This window comes from Suncus etruscus, chromosome 1 (assembly GCF_024139225.1).
Source record: "Suncus etruscus isolate mSunEtr1 chromosome 1, mSunEtr1.pri.cur, whole genome shotgun sequence".
Classification (NCBI taxonomy): domain Eukaryota; kingdom Metazoa; phylum Chordata; class Mammalia; order Eulipotyphla; family Soricidae; genus Suncus; species Suncus etruscus.
Genome location: NC_064848.1, coordinates 139328033 through 139347309, shown reverse-complemented (window position 1 = coordinate 139347309; position 19277 = coordinate 139328033). Strand labels below are relative to the sequence as shown.

The 19277-nt window shown below is 41.7% G+C and overlaps 1 protein-coding gene across 1 annotated transcript; it reads right to left on the bottom strand.

Annotated features, from left to right (window-relative positions):
- Positions 1 to 2820: 2820 nt before the first annotated feature.
- On the bottom strand, positions 2821 to 19028 carry SSMEM1 (serine rich single-pass membrane protein 1). The gene is made up of 3 exons (XM_049781394.1): positions 18846 to 19028; positions 10050 to 10104; positions 2821 to 3311 (listed from the first exon to the last, which is right to left on the bottom strand). The coding sequence occupies exons 1-3, from the start codon at positions 19026 to 19028 to the stop codon at positions 2821 to 2823; spliced, it is 729 nt and encodes a 242-aa protein (XP_049637351.1).
- Between the last annotated feature and the right edge of the window lie 249 nt (positions 19029 to 19277).

The window sequence follows — 19277 nt, the reverse complement described above, 5'->3', positions numbered from 1 at the left end:
GGCAGGCACAGGGGACAATATGGGATGGATGCCGGGATTCAAACCATAGTCATTCTGCTTCTAAGGTAAACGCCTTACCACTCTGCTATCTCTCTGGCCCCAAGGCATTTGATTTTTAAGATGCTGTTTAGAAACAAGGTAATTTAGGCATCCTGAGTATATCAAACTAAAAATATCATTCACTAAGCTTTAGATATTTATTGTTCTTTCTGCCTTGGCTCTTTCAACTCTTCTTTTTGCATTCATGAATCCCTTTGTATATCAATTCCCCTGCATAAACTGTCCTGTGATCTAGTGCTGTGCTGGGTGACCCAGATTCAAGTCAAATCATGGACTCTACTTTTAAAGGTTGATATATGTTATGAGACTTGTGAGCAAAGACATTTGTGAAAATGTTAATGGGATCAAGATAAATGATTGTTCAAGGTACAACAAAACCTAAGGGAGAGTGCATAGTGCATAGTGCATTCTGCCTGGGTAACAATATAAAAGTGGGTGTCAAAGAATGAAGTCTTCATAGAAAGGGATTGTGCTGGAGTTAACTCTTGAAATTGTCCTGCTTTTCTTTCACAGCCCCAGACCCGTTCCTATCCTGAGTTAATCTCAGCAAGATAGTCTTCTAAAAGTGGGTACTTACTACAAATGTTACCCCATATTATTGACTCAGGTACCTTTATTCCAATGTAGGGTCTTACATTGCCCCTCTAATCATCCCCAAGCCCTCCTCCCATCTCTTCACTATAATTAAGGAATATACTGTCATCAAAAGACTCCTAAGACATAGCTTAGTTTTAGGAGCCAGAGCAATAGAAAGGGCATGTGCCTTGCAAGAGGCCAATCAGAGTTTGATCCCTGGCATCCCATATGGTCCCCTGAACCTACCATGAATGATCCCTGAGTGAAGAGCCAGCAGTAAGTCTTGAGCACTGCTGGGTAATGGCCCCTCAAAATAGTTTTCAGGGACCAAAGAGATAGCGCAGTGGTAGGGCATTTGCCTTGCAGCAGCAGACCAGAGATGAGCCCAGGTTCAATCCCCAGCATCTCATATGGTCCCCCAAGCCTGCCAGAGGTGATTTCTGAGCTCAGTGCCAGGAGTAACCCCTAAGTGCTGCCAGGTGTGACCCAAAAACGAACAAAAAATACCCTGCAGCTTTATACTGAAAACTTTTTTTGTTTGTTTTTGGGTCACACCCAGCAACGCTCAGGGATTACTCCTGGCCCTACACTCAGAAATCACTCCTGGCAGGAGGACCATATGGGATGCCGGGATTCAAACCACTATTCTTCTGCATGTAAGGCAAACACCCTACCTCCATGCTATCTCTCTGGACCCTTAAGCTGCAGTTTTTACAAGTTGTATCTAAATCCTTCTCCAATGGGGCCTGAGTAAGATAGCACAATGGTAGGACATTTGCCTTGCATGCAGCCAACCCAGGGCAGACCCAGTTTCGATCCCTGGCATCCCATATGGTCCCCCGAGCCTGCCAGGGATTATTTCTGAGTGCAGAGCCAGAAGTAACCCCTGAGCACCACCGGGTGTGCCCCAAAACAAAACAAAAAACAAAACTACCTCCTTCCCCAAGTCTCAATCCCTTTGAAATTTGGCCTTGTGACCTGAGTCCCTGTGGTTTATCTTCTCCCTTGCTTATTCTCTGGGATATGCGCATTATTTTTTATCCCAATGATATTCTGCCATCAATTACCTGGACAAAACAGCCTTAGCTATGTCTTGATAATGACCACTTTGTAATAGCTCACTCTGTCAGACCAAATTAAGACAGAGTTACTCTGAGTTCTTTTTTTTCTACTCTTCTTCACCATGGTGCCTCTGGCCTGTCCAGTTCGTCTTATCAAGAACCCTGATAAGTTTAGTGAGTGTTTCACTAACCTTGGTTCTGGATGCCCACTGATTCTTGTGTATTTGGAGTTCAGTCTGATATTTATTTTTGCCTTCATAAAAGAATTTGAGGGGCCGGAGAGATAGCATGGAGGTAAGGCATTTACCTTACATGCAGAAGATCGGTGATTCGAGTCCTGGCATCCCATATGGTCCCCCAAGCCTGCCAGGAGCGATTTCTGAGCATAAAGCCAGGAGTAACCCCTGAGTGCTGCCAGGTGTGACCCAAAAACCAAAATAATAAAAGAATTTGACCCCTTTTATTTATTTCTTTAATAATATCAAACTCTTCTTTGGCATTTTAACAAGTGTTAGAACTGCTTTTTGTTTTCACATTGGCCATGCTCTTGGGACAATAACCATGAACACCTCATAATCCAGTTGCCCCTCTGGGTCATGTTGTCTGCCCCATTCTACCCCACTCTGCCTATGAACCAAGTCTAATTTCAGTCTCTTGAGCTCTTCTTCTCCCCAGCCCTACTGGACATGTATATACCACAGCTCTGGTAGCCTGAATAATTGGACGTGGAGAACAAGGGCCAATTCTATTTCATAATTCCATTCACCTAATTGATTTCATTAGGCAGAGTAATAAAAACATATGAATAAATGTCAATGGTTTCTGAGCATAGCTATATTTTGAGATCCCCCCTGTTCATAGCACAGACATAAACAATATACATACTCAAAAGCGTAAAATATATCTTGTGCTCTACTGAATGTTGATCTTTGTTTGACGTTCCATTGATGACATAAACAAATTCACTGGCAAGTTTGTGGATTAAGAATTATCTGCAATTTGATGCCTGGGGCTCCAAGTCTATATTGTAAAAGTCTCCTCACCTAGAGTTCTGATGATTTTGTTTGTGTGTGTATTTTATTCATCTCTTTTATTTGGCTTTAAAATAAGGTCTTCATAAAATTCAGATTCTGTTGCATATTGGGCTGATGTCAGATACAGGTTTTTTCTCTTGAATATCTTTATTCATTTGGATTGCGAGCAAACCACCTGGATGGAAATGGCGCGTCAGCCATTCATTGGTTCTCTTGGCTTTGCAGTGGAGGCAGGGCTGTCCCCTGACTTGGAAATTTGCCAAATTCCTCTGCCTCTGAGCCAGTTTTTTCTTCTTGAACCCTACAGGTGATGAGTGCTCACTCTCACTCTCCTTCCATGAAGAGGATTCTGAGATAGATTCTTCACTGTTGTGCTCAGTAGTGTCACTATCAAGCTCAGGAAGAGAGTCCTGGCTGAATTGAGTTTGGAGCCTGGCTCGTCTTTCAATATAGGCATTGGCTAAAGCCACTTCGGAGTCAGTTACAGCAGTAAGTTGGCTCAGCTTTGAGTTTTTCATCTCTTCTGAGGCATCTGTGGTACCGTCTTTACTTGGCTGATTATGGGAGCTTTCTTTGCTTTCTACCAACCAATAAAACAAGTAGACAAGAAAGGCATGTCATCAAATAATCAAAACCCTTAGCAACTTTGTACCCTCTTTTATTCCCTCTCAAATTTTAGATGGGTTCTCTGGGAGTAAACACACAGGCAGATTGTTTGCAGGATGTACTATGGGCATGTACTATGTACTATGAGTATGCAGGATGTACTATGTATTATGTTCTTTAGGTTTTGATCAAACCAAGAGAGAATCTTACAAATATATTTGTTCAATTAGGACCACCAGACCCCTGGCTGACAGAACTGGACTGTCCGGTGGAGTATATTATGACCTGTAACCATTTTTCTCCACTTCACCACATAATAAACACATATCTTCTATTTTTTCTACATGTGCTATGTATATATACATAGTACATGGATGCCCATATACATTTCTTGATGTGCCTGCCCATCTCTGTTTACAGTTAGGAATGTTCTTTTTGGAATAACTTCGAGATACATATGAGCTGTTCAATACGTCATTCTAACTCATCATAAAACCAGATCCTGATATTGCCTCTTTTTTCTTTTTTATCATTGGTCCATACCCAGCATTGCTCAGAGGTTACACCTGACTTTGAACTCAGGGATCATTCCTGGCAGGTTCAGAGGTCTATATAAGGAACAAGCCATATGCAAGGCAATAACTCTACCCACTGTACTATCACTCCAGCCCCCACACATTTTTATTTTTGAAACTCTCCCAACAGCCTGTGTAGGTGATACTAACTTTTGACCTTATGTTGCTTGCTTTTAAAGTCCCTCTTAAAACAGAAGGTGGGAGGCATCATTTTCCCCAATTTCAAACTGTACTATAAAGAAGTAGTTATTAAAACAGCATAGTATTAGAATAAAGACAGACCTTCAGATCAATGGAGTAGACTTAAATATTCTGAGACTAACTCTCAGGTATATAATTAATTAATCTTTGATAAAAGGGCAAGAAATATAAAAAGAGCAAGGAAATCCTCTTCAACAAGTGGTGATGGGAAAACTACATGTTGGTCAACTATATGTAAAAAGAAGTGAACTCAACTCTCTTTAACACCATGCACAAAAGTAAAATAAAAATAGATTAAAGACCTTTAAATCAGATCCCAACCCATAAGATACATAAAGGAAAACATAGAACTCTCCATGACATTGAAGTTAAAGACATTTTCTTTGGAGGGGGGCACACCAAACGGTGCTCAGGGATTACTCCTGGCTCTGCACCCAGAATTGCTCCTGGCAGGCTCAGGGAACCATATGTGATGCCAGGAATTGAACCCATGTCTGTCCCCGGTCAGCTGAATGCAAGGCAAATGCCCTACCACTGTGCTATCTCTCCAGCCCAGTTAAAGGCATTTTCCAGGATGAAACACCACTAACCCAACCAAGTAAAAGCAAAGATAAGCAAATCATCTTATATTAAACTAAGAAGCTTCTGTACCTCAAAGGAAACAGTAACTAGGATACAAAGAGTTCCCACAGAATGGAAGAAACTTTTTTTTTGTCTGTTTTTGGCTCACACCCTTCGGTGCTCAGGGGTTATTCCTGGCTGTCTGCTCAGAAATAGCTCCTGGCAGGCACGGGGGACCATAGGGGACACCGGGATTCGAACCAACCACCTTTGGTCCTGGATCGGCTGCTTGCAAGGCAAACACCACTGTGCTATCTCTCCGGGCCCAAAACTTTTAAGCTATTTACCCAATACCCATCTGATAATGAGCTAAGAACCAAGATTTTATATATATATATACATATATATGCACATATATAATATATATGGCACTGGTAGAATTAATAAGAAAAAAAATCTAACCCATCCAAAAATGGGAAGAAAAGATAAACAGAAACTTCCTCACCGAAGAAATTCATATGACCAAAAGCACATAAAAATGCTCCACATCATTAATCATCGTTAATCGTTAATCATGCAAATCAAAACAAAATTGAGATAACATCTCACACCACAGAGACTAGCACACATCAACAACAACAAGAACAACTAGTGCTGGCATGGATGAGGGGAGAAATGGACTCTCATTCATTGCTGGTGGGAATGTCAACTGGTCTCGTCTTTTTGGAAAACAATATGAATATTCCTTAAAAAGTAGAATTGAGGGGCCTGAAAGATGGCATGGAGATAGGGCATTTGCTTTGCATGCAGAAGGATGGTGGCTCAAATCCCGGCATCCCATATGGTCCCCCAAGCCTTCCAAGAGCAATTTCTGAGCATGGAGCCAGGTGTAACCCCTGAGCGCTGGTGTAATATAAATATAAAAATATAAGCGCTGCCGGGTGTGACCCAAAAACAACAACAAAAAAATAGTTTCAAAAAAAAAAAAGTATGGGGCCTGGAGAGATAGCACAGCGCTGCTTGCCTTGCAAGCAGCCGATCCAGGACCAAAGGTGGTTGGTTCGAATCCCGGTGTCCCATATGGTCCCCCGTGCCTGCCAGGAGCTATTTCTGAGCAGACAGCCAGGAGTAACCTCTGAGCACCGCCAGGTGTGGCCCAAAAACCAAAAAAAGAAAAGAAAAAAAAGTAGAAATTGAGCTTCCATATGATCCAGCAATACCACTCGTAAAAATATACCCTAGGAACCCAAAAACACAATGCAGAAAAGCCCTCTGTACTCCTGTAAGTACTCCTGTACTACTATATTCATTGTATCACTATGTATGTATGTATGTATGGCTATTGTAGCACAATAACCAGAATCTAGAAATAATCCAAGTGCCTGAGAACAAATGAATAGATAAAGAAACTGGTACATTTACACAGTGAAATACTATGCAGCTTTTTTTTTTTTTTTTTTTTTTTTTTTTGGTTTTTGAGCCACTCCTGGCGGTGCTCAGGGGTTACTCCTGGCTATCTGCTCAGAAATAGCTCCTGGCAGGCACGGGGGACCATATGGGACACCGGGATCTGGACCAACCACCTTAGGTCCTGGATCGGCTGCTTGCCAGGCAAACACCGCTGTGCTCTCTCCGGGCCTACTATGCAACTTTTAGGAAAAATTGAGTCATGAAATTTGCTTATACATGGATGGACATAGAGATTATTATGCTGAGTGAAATGAGTCAGAAGGAGAGGGATAGAATAAAATGATCACATTCATTTGTGGGTTAAAATATAAAGATAGTATGGTGCCGACAGATAGCATGGAGATAAGGCATTTGCCTTGCATGCAGAAGGACAGTGGTTCGAATCCCAGCATCCATATGGTCTCCCGAGCCTGCCAGGAGCGATTTCTGAGCATAGAGCCAGGAGTAACCCCTGAGCGCTGCCGGGTGTGACCCAAAAACCAAAAAAAAAAGATAGTATGGATCTGGAGCTATAGCACAGCGGTAGGAGATTTGCCTTACACTATAGCCAACCCCAGACAGACCCTGGTTTGATTTCTGAGCACAGAGCCAGGAGTAATCCCTGAACACTATTGGGTGTAACTCCCCCCCCCCCAAAAAAAAAAAACAAATAAAATAAAATAAAGGCAGCATGATGATTATATTCAAAGACAATAAAGGGCCAGCAGACCAATCCATGGTAGGAAGTTTGCCACAAGTAGGGGGGGGGTGCAGTTAGGGCAGAGAAGGGACCACTATGACAGTGATAGTTGGAAATGATTATTCTGAACAAGAACTATTTTTCTGAAAGAAAATAGTGATACACAGTAACAATATTGCAAACCACAGTGTCTAATGGGAGAAAAAGAGGAAAAGAGAGAAAAAGACAGAGAAGAAAAAGACTGTCATAGAGGAAGCATAGGGGAGAGCTGGAGGAAAACTGGGGATATTGGAGGCAGGAAGAAAATGTGCACTGGTGAAGTGTTGTTCAGTTATATGACTGAAACTCAATCATTAACAATTTTGTAACTGTATCTCAGAGTGATTCAATTCAAGGTTTATACATTTTTTAAAAAGAAAGTCCCTCTAGGGGCTGGGCGGTGGCGCTAAAGGTAAGGTGCCTGCCTTGCCTGCGCTAGCCTTGGACGGACCGCGGTTCGATCCCCCGGTGTCCCATATGGTCCCCCAAGCCAGGAGCAACTTCTGAGCACATAGCCAGGAGTAACCCCTGAGCGTTACCGGGTGTGGCCCAAAAAACCAAAAAAAAAAAAAAAAAAAAAAAAAGAAAGTCCCTCTTTTTCATTCTGTAGGTCATGTGATTTTTCAGACCATATTAGATCCTATAACTTCATATGACCTCAGGAAGCCTAGAAATGAGTTAAACTCATTCTTAGTTGCCTTTTGCAATGTTACACTTTCTCATTTATAAATGTTGGCAACTTACTGCAGTTTCCAGTAGCAGGACGTACCAGTTTCCAGTTACACAAAACATCCTAAAGACCAGAAGGCTCAGATAGATGCTATTATGCTATTACTTTTAATATTACTTTTGGACTTTTTTTTTATGGACCCCTGACAAAATATAAAAGGAAGACCTCCAAAATTTATCAGAGATAAATATTTTTATCTTTAATTTGAATTTTTTTAAATATTCAGGTTTGTATATGAATGTGATGTGGATAGAAGGGAGCTAAAAAAAAAATATCTTTTCTTGGGGCCGGAGTGGTAATGCAGCAGTAGGGTGCTTGCCTTGCACGCGGCTGGCCCAAGACAGACCTTGTTCGATTCCTGGCATCCCAAACCAGGAGCAATTTCTGAGTGCATAGCCAGAAGTAACTCCTGAGCATCACCGGGTGTGGCCCAAAAACCAAAAACCAAAAAAAAAAAAAAAATATATCTTTTCTTTATACAGAAGTGCACTGGAGTTGGTTTATACCAGTCAGCTCCCAAAAAATGATTGTTAAATTTCTGGTAATTTTGCAAAATGGTTGTTAAACAGAGCAATTAGTAAAAGTTAAAATTTTCAGATTTATCATTAAATCAATTTATTATGAAGAAACAGAATAATTACTGAAAACCCATCACTCTCTAATTATTTTACTACATTTTATGATGATGGGAGCTCTTGAAGCTAATTCCAACTATAGCATATGCATACTGGAAATACTTCCATTTTCTTCCAGCTTGTCCATTTTTAAGGACCTTATGTTGGTCATCTGAAAAAAGTTTTGGTGGAATAAAAATAAACCCAAAGGGGGCCTGAGCGAAAGTACAGTGGGTAAGGTGATTGCCTTGCATAAGACTGACCTGATCCCCAGCATCTCATATGGCCCCACGAGCATTGCCAGGAGTGATCCCTGAGCTCAGAGCCATAACACCACAGTCAGGTATGCCCCCTCCCTCTGCTAAAATAATGAAAAGAAATAAACACTAAAATTTAAGCCTTTTTTTTTTTTTTTTTTGGTTTTTGGTTTTTGGGCCACACCCCTTTGACACTCAGGGGTTACTCCTGGCTATGTGCTCAGAAATCGCCCCTGGCTTGGGGGGACCATATGGGACGCCGGGGGATCGAACCTCGGTCCTTCCTTGGCTAGCGCTTGCAAGGCAGACACCTTACCTCCAGCGCCACCTACCCGGCCCCAAATTTAAGCCTTTTTTAAGGTTTTATGGATCGTCTAAATTTAATAAAGTGATGGAAAACATGTTACCAGCATGGATTACAATTAGAAGGGTCAGCCTATAGCCAATATATATGGCTAGGCCCCTAGTTCAAGAATTATTCTTCCAGGGTATTTAAAAACTATTATCCAATTTAGCAAAGAAGTCACCCACATCAATGGCAACCAAGTTCCAACATATATTTTCCAGTTTCCTTAATCCAAAGGAAAATAATTATATTAGAACTATACTACAATCAAATTGCAGCTACAGGTTGGCTAAGGATGTATAGGTCCAACAAAAATCAAGGAGTGTAGTTTTTCAGAATCAGTCCTCCAACTGGATTTTAATATAGAATAGTAAATATTTTGTTACCTGTAAATTGTGTCACATATATTCTTTGTATTAGTAAAACAGCAGCAACAGTAACAAATGATTAAATCTATTTACATATCTTTGAAGAGCCTATTCTTTTTTTTTTTTTTTTTGGTTTTTGGGCCACACCCTGTGACGCTCAGGGGTTACTCCTGGCTATGTGCTCAGAAGTTGCTCCTGGCTTCTTGGGGGACCATATGGGACGCCGGGGGATCGAACCGCGGTCCGTCCTAGGCTAGCGCAGGCAAGGCAGGCACCTTACCTCCAGCGCCACCGCCCGGCCCCTGGAGAGCCTATTCTTAAATATTTAGCAGAACTCTACTGACTATAGCTTACTGACCAAGAGCCAGAGAGATCACATAGGGTTAAGGAGCTTGCCTTGCAAACACCTGGCCTAGTTTGATCCTCAGCACCACATATGGTCCACCCAAGCACTACCAAGAATGATCCCTGAGCATAGCTCCAGGAGTAAAAGTCCTGAACACATCTGGGTGTGGTCTAGCCCTACCCCACAACCCAAAACAAACAACAACATAAAGAAAGAGATGTCATAGCTCAAAATTCTGTAGTAATGTTAAGAACTAAGGTGTGAGAAAGGCAAGTGGTGTAAAAGAAAAATAATGGGGACTGAGAAGAGAGCTTGAGCTCTGACTACCAGGAACTTAAGCAGAGAGCAGCTCTACTATGGTGGTTTAACTAAGCTGTCCCTAGCTCTAGAGCTGAAAGTTTATTCAAGGAGTCACTGCAGTATGGAAAGACTGTCACACACTTCCCTGTTCATCTCTGTTGCTTTCTACTCTCAGCATATATAACTCCTATCACAGTCCCACACTACACGTTTCTCTGGCTCTCACCTTTACTTACTGAAGTGCTTGTGCCTGCGTCTTCCTCCTTTTTCCTCTCAGATATCTGTGTCGGAAAGACAGACCAGTAAAAAGACCTTTTCAGTTGTTCTTATAAAAAACATTTACTTGTTCACAAACAATATTGACAAAGGCAGAGAGGTATTACAGGGGTTAAGAGGTATTGTCAGGGGCCGGGCGGTGGCGCTGGAGGTAAGGTGCCTGCCTTGCCTGCACTAGCCTAGGACGGACCTCGGTTCGATCCCCCGGTGTCCCATATGGTCCCCCAAGAAGCCAGGAGCAACTTCTGAGCGCATAGCCAGGAGTAACCCCTGAGCGTCACAGGGTGTGGCCCAAAAACCAAAAAAAAAAAAAAAAAAAAAAAAGAGGTATTGTCAAAGAGTCAATATTATTATCTTTTCATTCTCTTTTTGGTTTGGGGGCTACATCCAGGGGTACTTGGGGACTATCTAGCACTGAGGAGCAAATTGGAATGAGCCATATGCAAGTGCCATAATCCCTGCACTATTTCTTCAACCTTGGTTAGTTAGTTTTTTTAGTTCACAGTATTCATAATTCTTCTATATTTTCAAATTTAATGAAGTAATTAATTAAGGATTTTGGGTCACACCCCAGTAGTTTGGTGCTCAGAACTTACTGCTGACTCTGTGCTCAGGGATCACCCCTGGAAGGAATTGAGCTTATTTATTATTATTTTTCATTGATGGCCCAGAGCAATAATACAGCAGGTAGGACATTGCCTTGCATGCAGCCAACCCAGTTTCAGTCATGGCATTTTTGAGCCATTCCTGGGTGCAGAGCCAGGAATAAGCCCTGAGCACAGCTGGATATGGTATGCCCTCCTCATAAAAAGTTACTTTGCTTAATTTGTAGAGTTAATATTTCCTAACATTGCAAAATATAGTCATAATTTGGCATGAAAATGACAACCAGAAGAAATGCATTTCTTTAAATAGTTCTATTTTCAGGTATCTCCCAATATTCCTTAATGAAAGGCGTCCCATTTTCCAAATCCATGTCCTACTCTTAGATGCTGAAAGTGGTTTTGTTAAAAGACACAATTATTGGGGCCAGAGCAGTGGCGCAATCCATAAAGCATCTGCCTTGCTTGAGCTAGCCTAAGACAGATCCCCTGATATCCCATATGGTCCCCCAAGACAGGGGCAATTTCTGAGTGCATAGCCAGAGTAACCCCTGAGCGTCACCGGATGTGGCCCCAAAACAAACAAACAAAAGACACAATTACATAGCAACACTTTCAGAAGGCATCAGAAACTTTAGAAATAGTCAATAATTTTGATACAAATAATTCTTTGGGGAGGGACAGAGTGATAGCACAGCAGGTAGGGAATTTGCCTAGAATGCAGCAGACCTATGTTAGATCCCTGGCATCTGTATGGTCCCCCGAGCCTTCCAGGAGTAATTTCTGAGCACAAAGCCAGGAGTAGCCCCTGAGCAGTGCTGGGTATGGCCCAAAATCAAAAAACAAAAAAAGTAAAGTCTTCTGGGAAGAGTAGGTGGGTGTAGTTCAGGCAGTAGAGTATATACTCTTCATATATGACCCCCAGGCACCCCAAAAATCATCTGGGAACTAATCACCCCAAAATAACTCCTCATCCCCAAAGAGAGAGAATTCTGTGCTCAAGAAATATTCAACATTGGGGCTGAAGTGATAGCATAGTGGTAGGGCGTTTGCCTTGCACACAGACGACCAAGGATGGATGGTGGTTCAAATCCTGGCATCCCATATGGCCCCAGGAGCAATTTCTGAGCACCACCAGGTGGGACCCAAAAACAAAACAAACAAACAAAAAAATGCATACTTAGATATTTGTAATGCCAGCTACTAGCTCTGTTCTTTCCTTTGTAAATATCTGATCTCTACAATGTTAGGCAGGTATCTCTAAGGAATTACCATATTTTTATTTTGTTTTAGGATCACAACCTAAGCCCTGGGTTTACTCCTGGGCCTGTGCTCAGGGATCATTTCTGTCAGTGCTCAGGGGATCAAATGGGATACCAAGGAGTAAAGCTAGTTTGGCCACATTTAAGGCAAGCACCTTAGCCCCTGTATTCTCTCTCTAGTTCTCAGGAGTTACCTCTTTATAAGGGTCATTTCAAGTATTTTCTGAAAATCTTAATCAAGGAATCCACTTTCTTCGGTGGATCTTAAAATACTGTAAATATAATATGCTTAAAAATGATTAAAGACAGGGCCCGGAGAGATAGCACAGCGGCGTTTGCCTTGCAAGCAGCCGATCCAGGACCAAAGGTGGTTGGTTCGAATCCTGGTGTCCCATATGGTCCCCCGTGCCTGCCAGGAGCTATTTCTGAGCAGACAGCCAGGAGTAACCCCTGAGCACCGCCGGGTGTGGCCCAAAAACCAAAAACCAAAAAAAAAAAAAAAAAAGATTAAAGACAGAGCCAGAAAGATAGCATGGAGGTAAAGCATTTGCCTTGCATGCAGAAGGACTGTGGTTTGAATCCCGGCATCCTATATAGACACCCAAGCCTGCCAGGAGTGACTTCTGAGCATAGAGTAACCCCTGAGCCCTGCTGGGTGTGACCCAAAAACCAAAAAAAAAAAAAAAAAGATTAAAGACAGGAGTCAGAGCGATAGCACAGTGGTAAGGTTCAAATCCTGGCGTCCCATATGGTCCCCTGAGCCTGCCAGGAGCGACTTCTGAGTGCAGAGCTAGGAGTAATTCCTGAGCGCCGCTGGGTGTGACACAAAAACAAAAACAAAAACAGAAAAAAAAGAAAAAACAGCAAAAAGAAATTATTAAAAGGCGTCTACGGCCATACCACCCTGAACGCGCCTGATCTCGTCTGATCTCGGAAGCTAAGCAGGGTCGCGCCTGGTTAGTATTTGGATGGGAGAAATTATTAAAGACTTGTTTAGGGCCCGGAGAGATAACACAGTGGCGTTGGCCTTGCAAGCAGCCGATCCAGGACCAAAGGTGGATGGTTCGAATCCTGGTGTCCCATATGGTCCCCCGTGCCTGCCAGGAGCTATTTCTGAGCAGCCAGCCAGGAGTAATCCCTGAGCACCACAGGGTGTGGCCAAAAAAAAAAAAAAGACTTGTTTATTGGGGCTTGGGAAATAGTTCATGTGGCAGAGCACATGTCTCGCATGTGCAATGCCCTGAGTTTAATTTCCAGGTCCCCAAACACTGCCAGGTGCAGCCCTGGTAGACCCCAGCACACCACTGAGCATGGCCCTGGTGATTTACAAGTACAGATGTAAGCCCTATAATAAAGAAGCAAATTATCTGTTAATCTAAAAGTTAATAATAGTTTGGTTATTTTTATGTAGTTTGTAAGTTTGTTCTATAATTTGGGGGGGGGGGCACACCTGGTGGTGTCAGAGGGTTACTCCTGGCTCTACTAGTGGTACTCGGGATCCTGGACACTTAGCCTAAGTCTACAACAGTGCAAGGCATGCATCCTACTGTCTGTACTATTATTGCTCCAGACCGACCTTCCTATAATTTTCCAATCTTCTGTAATGCATAATTTTGCAATGGAAGTGGGAATGTGTTCAAAACACTTATTAAGCCTATATCATTCTTGTAGAAAGCTCCTGTACTTGATTTGATGCCAAATCAGAATATAATCACAAAATCAAAAGAAATATTCTATACCAGCTAAATGGAATCACATGAACTATGGTTACCAAAGTCATTTTATTAACCGCCTTCCTGAGGAAGTCGTGAGTGAAAACAGCAGTAGTGTCTGCTCTGAACAGAATCAGAGTGGAGGCTTTGTCTCTCTGCAACTAACCAATTGACTTTATCAGCCACTCACCCCTTCAAGCCTCCTGTGTAAAATGAGGAGCTTGGAATGCCATTGCTTGGGGAAATGCTGGTACTGACAGTCTAAACAAACATTCAAAAATATATAATTTAAACCATAGTGTTTGTAGTCTCTGACAGCAGTAGGGTAAATGCTTCTTTTAAAGTGACAAATATGGAGGGGAGCAGAGTGATTGTACAGTAAGTAGGGCATCTGCCTTACACATGGTCAATCTGGATTCTATCTCCAGATTCCCATATGGTCCCAAGTTTTCCAGGAGTGATTCCTGAATGCAAAGAGTAACACCTAAAACCAAAAAGTAAACAAAATAAAAGAAAAGGAAAAGAGGAAAGAAAGAAAGAAAGAAAGAAAGAAAGAAAGAAAGAAAGAAAGAAAGAAAGAAAGAAAGAAAGAAAGAAAGAAAGAAAGAAAGAAAGAAAGAAAGAAAGAAAGACAGAAAGACAGAAAGAAAGAAAGAAAGAAAGAGAGAGAGAGAAAGAAAGAAAGAGAGAGAGAGAAAGAAAGAAAGAGAGAGAGAGAAAGAAAGAAAGAAAGAAAGAAAGAAAGAAAGAAAGAAAGAAAGAAAGAAAGAAAGAAAGAAAGAAAGAAAGAAAGAAAGAAAGAAAGAAAGAAAGAAAGAGAGAGAGAGAGAGAGAGAAAGAAAGAAAGAGAGAGAGAAAGAAAGAGTGAAAGAGAGAAAGAGAGAAAGAAAGAAAGAAAGAAAGAAAGAAAGAAAGAAAGAAAGAAAGAAAGAAAGAAAGAAAGAAAGAAAGAAAGAAAGAAAGAAAGAAAGAAAGAAAGAAAGAAAGAAAGAAAGAAAGAAAGAAAGAAAGAAAAAGAAAGAAATGTGAAGGCCAGAAAGATAGCACAGTAGATAGATGCTTGCCTTGTAAGCAGCAGACCCAGGTTAGATCCCCGGCATCCATATAGTCCCCAAAATCCCACCAGACATGGTCCCTAAGCATAGAGCTAGGAGTAAACACTGAGCATAGCTGGGTGTGACCCAAAAACCAAATAAATAATAAAATAAACACAAGTAGCAAAAGCAGAGGAAACCAAATATATGAGAGCTAGTCAAAGATGACAGAATTTTTCCTTCATTTTGAACCTCATTTTCTCTGCAAAACTATGTACCTTATGCACAAATCTTGAAGTAAAGGAAAAAGTGTGATAAAAATGTGAAGATAATTAAGATATTAATTGGCCCTGAATAGTTTTTGTTTGCCTACTTTTTATGGTGTGGATATGAAAAGAGTTGGTCTCTAACTCTACATTCAGGGATCACTCCTAGTAGTGCTCTGAGGTCAAATGTGTTCTGTATTTTTTGGAGGGGCCATACCTGACGCTGCTCAGGGGTTACACCTGGCTCTACTAGTGGTACTCGGAGTACCAGATGGAATCCTGGACACTTAGCCTAGGTTTACAACATGCAAGGCAAGCATCCAACTTGCTGTATTGCTCCAGCCCTACCTTCCTATAATTTTCCAATCTTCTGTAATGCATAATTTTGCAATGAAAATGGGAATGTGTTCAAAATACTTATTAAGCTTATATCATTCTTTTTTTTTGGGGGGGGGGTTTGAGTCACACCTGGCAGTGCACAGGAGTTACTCCTGGCTCTATGCTCAGAAATTGCCCCTGGCAGGCTTAGGGGGCCGTATGGGGTGCCAGGAATCGAACCACCATCCTTCTGCATGCAAGGCAAACGCCCTGCCTCTATCTATCTATGCTATCTATCCGGCCCTGCTTATATCATTCTTATAGAAAGCTCCTATACTTGATTTGCCATGGGATAAAATCCAGATCAGTGCTTTCCTTACCCATTGTTCTGTTTTCCACTAAACAAGTGTTGTTGTTGTTGTTGTTTTAATTTTAGGGCCACCCCAGCAGTGCTCATGGCTTACTCCTGACTCTGCTCTGGGTTCACTCGTATCAGAGGACCTTAAGGGTTTTGGTATCAAAGCCAGGTCAACTGTATGCAAGGCAAATGCCCTACCAGCTGTATTATCTTTCTGGTCCCTCTCTTGATTCATTTAAATTCAGTATTTTGAACTGTGATTTGAAGCAGAGAATGTCTAAGGGCAAAAAATTTGAATCTATTACACACACATACACACACACACACACACACACACATTATTAACCACTTGTGAGACAATGACAGTCACCTTATTTCTTTGGTCCTTATCAAGTTTTAAAAAGGAGGTCGTGAGTTGTTACTGGTCTGAAGAGGGGAAGCCCTGGCCTCTCTTAAGGCCCTTGCAGTTCATATTTCTTTGACTCCAAAAAGCTGATGCAAGCAAGAGAGTGGAGGAACAATTCTGAAGTTTTCGTGGGCTTTGTGATGAAACTGCCAGGAATCAATTTCAATTTTTTGTTAATTTTCTAAAGTAGCTTTTCTTGCCAGGTCAGACAAATTCAATATACTTAGGTAGGGAGTGTAAGACATGTATATAAGCTATCACTGTTCTAAATCTCCTTTTGGCAAAGTATCTACCTTAAGAAGCATTTAGACTTCAGATGAAACTTCTTGGGGGAGCAGAGAAGGGAAGAGTCTTTGATTATTATAATGGACTATGGCTGGCATCGACATAACAAACCTCCTCCTCTCCATTTAGAGCTGATATAGCATTCAGTCTAGCTGACCATTGCCAACCCAGAGCTCTGGCTGCAATGCTAAATGATGGTGGTTTGATTAATCATCAAACCTGGTATTAATGGCCAGCAAGAATTCTAAGTCAGCAAGTTAGAAGCTTTCAGTTACTCAAAATACGTTGGAGCATCAGAGTCTTGATGAAGTGCACTAGCTCATTCCTAAAAGATGACATTTTCTCTTGCTCGTCATAGTTGGAGCATGGTGACTAGTTTTCTCTCACTGGGTTTCATTCTGCAGCTTAGTCTATGCCCTTTATTGCCTCCTTCTAAACACACACACACACACACACACACACACACACACACACACATACACACATTCAGTGCTGTAACCTGAATCCATAAATAGGACAACTTTTATATGTTGATTAGAATCACATAGCAATAGAAGAAATTTGAAGGTCATCAACTATCAGGAAAGCTTATCATAGCATCTAGACCAGGGGTCTCAAACTCGCGGCCCGTGTGTTTGTTGTGGGTCACAAAATGTTGTGACATTGAAGGCAGGCCTTCAAATATTGCAGTATTCGCTATTATTCGCTTACCGAATAATCACAATACAATCGCATTAGTAAGAAAAAAACATTCGCATTAAACATTCGCATATCCCGAGCAGTTCCGTTCGAGGTATGCAAATGTTTATTGCGATTTTTTTGATTTTTTTCTTACTAATGCGATTTTTTATTGCGAATATTCAGTAAGCGAAATCCCTTATGCGGCCCTGCCTCACCCCGACTTTGCCTCCTGCGGCCCCCAGGTAAATTGAGTTTGAGACACCTGATCTAGACAAACTGCACATACTCTAAATACCTCAAAATTATAGATTGGTTATGGGACAACTGAGAAAGAGAATATCTGCAATCATTTTTTTTTTATGAGAGAACACTTCTATATAAAAATCTCTAGTAAAAAAGAGCCCTGAAGAGGCTGGAGCAATCGCACAGCAGGTAGGGCATTTGCATTGCACACAGCCGACCCAGGTTCAATCTCTGGCATCCCATACAACCCTAAGGTCCCCGAGCCTGCTGAGAGTGATTTCTGAGTGCAGAGCCAGAAGTAAGGAAATTCTGCAATCATTAAGACTCCTGCTACATGAATATAATTTGGGGAAGTGTTACAATATAATTTTAAGTTTAAAAAAGTAGGATGAGGGCCCGGAGAGATAGCACAGCGGCGTTTGCCTTGCAAGCAACCAATCCAGGACCAAAGGTGGTTGGTTCGAATCCCAGTGTCCCATATGGTCCCCTGTGCCTGCCAGGAGCTATTTCTAAGCAGACAGCCAGGAGTAACCCCTGAGCACTGCCGGGTGTGGCCCAAAAACAAAAAAAAAAAAAAAAAAGCAGGATGAGGGCTGGAGCAGTGGCACAAGCAGTAGGGCATTTGTCTTACGCACACTGCCTTGCTGGCACTAGCCTAGGATGGACCGCAGTTCGATCCCTCAGCGTCCCATATGGTCCCCCACGCTGGGGCGATATCTGAGCACACAGCCAGAAGTAACCCCTTGAGCCTCACGGGGTGTGGCCCAAAAACCAAAATTAATTAAATTTAATTTTTTAAAAACAGGATGAGGACTGAGACATAGTACAGGGTCAAAGTGCACACTTTGCTTGCAGCTGACCCAGTTTTGCACTAAACCATCCTTTGAACACAGAGCAAGGATTAGACCTAGAGCACTACTGGTTATTGGCCAAATCTACCTCTTGGGCTTGACTATCCCCCCTTAAAATAAAACAGAATGAAGGGTAGGGAGTTGGAATGCATAATTGCATGTTGATTCCAGGGAGACAGAATAAAACTTCTATGCTGTATGATCCCAATGCACCACTGAGAGTGACGACAGAGCACCACACCACAAGTAGCCCCTAGACACTACTAGAGGTAGCACCCAAACTCAAATTAAATTAAAAAGCAGGATGAGAATATATACTACAATGCCAATCTAAGATCAAATACAGAAAACTGTATGAGGCCCTAGGTTAGATCTCTGGCACTACTAACACTTTTGTAAAATTACAGTAGTTGGGGTAGGAAAAAAGTGGGAAAAATAAAAGGCTATACCACAAAATAATAAGTAGTTATCTCAAGGAAATCGTTGTTTTAAATTCTCTTTATCCTTTTCTACACTCACTGGAAAGATATTGTGCCTTGTTTCTAAAATTATATTTGTGGTTCTTCAGGTCAAACCAGGGTCTCATGCAGGCAAAACAGGACTTATACCAGGGTGTTATAGCCCCAACCAAAATGGACTGCTTTAAAAAATTTTTATAAGTGAAATTATATTATTGGAAATCCCCTGTACAAACACATCATTATAATTGAAAAAGGATATTATCCTACCCAGACAGAAGCCCGAGAGAAGAACATCATGGCCAACATAATGGTAAAATACCAAAGCAGGAAATTCCCTATTGCACCACAAGAGATATCCTTCTGGCATTCAAAGTCCTGATTTGGGATGGGGACACTTAAAGGCAGAGAGGGAGGATCCACCTCCCAAAATAAGGAAAAAAGGTCTCCCATGATGGCTTCTGACTTGAAAAATCAAACATGGTCAAAGGAATGAAAATTCCTCTGAAGTACTTCACCTGATGTTGATGACAACTCCTTGGCAACCTATTGTGACATACCCACCAGCAACTGTGACAGCAATGACCCATGTTTCACACCTTTTAAGTTTTGTAAGGCTCATCTTGGCTTCTGGAAAAGTATATTTCCTCCAGACCATAATAGTATGCATTCTGCCTTCATCTTCCCTCCCTAAAACATGTA

Bases quoted from the DNA above. Each gene is read 5' to 3' on its own strand.
- SSMEM1 (XM_049781394.1), bottom strand. From the start codon at position 19,028: ATGGGAGACCTTTTTTCCTTATTTTGGGAGGTGGATCCTCCCTCTCTG. The intron at 10,105-18,845 runs GTAGGATAATAT...TTTCCGACACAG, and splicing joins TCTCTCGGGCTTCTGTCTGG to ATATCTGAGAGGAAAAAGGA. The intron at 3,312-10,049 runs GTGAGAGCCAGA...ATTGGTTGGTAG, and splicing joins AAGCACTTCAGTAAGTAAAG to AAAGCAAAGAAAGCTCCCAT.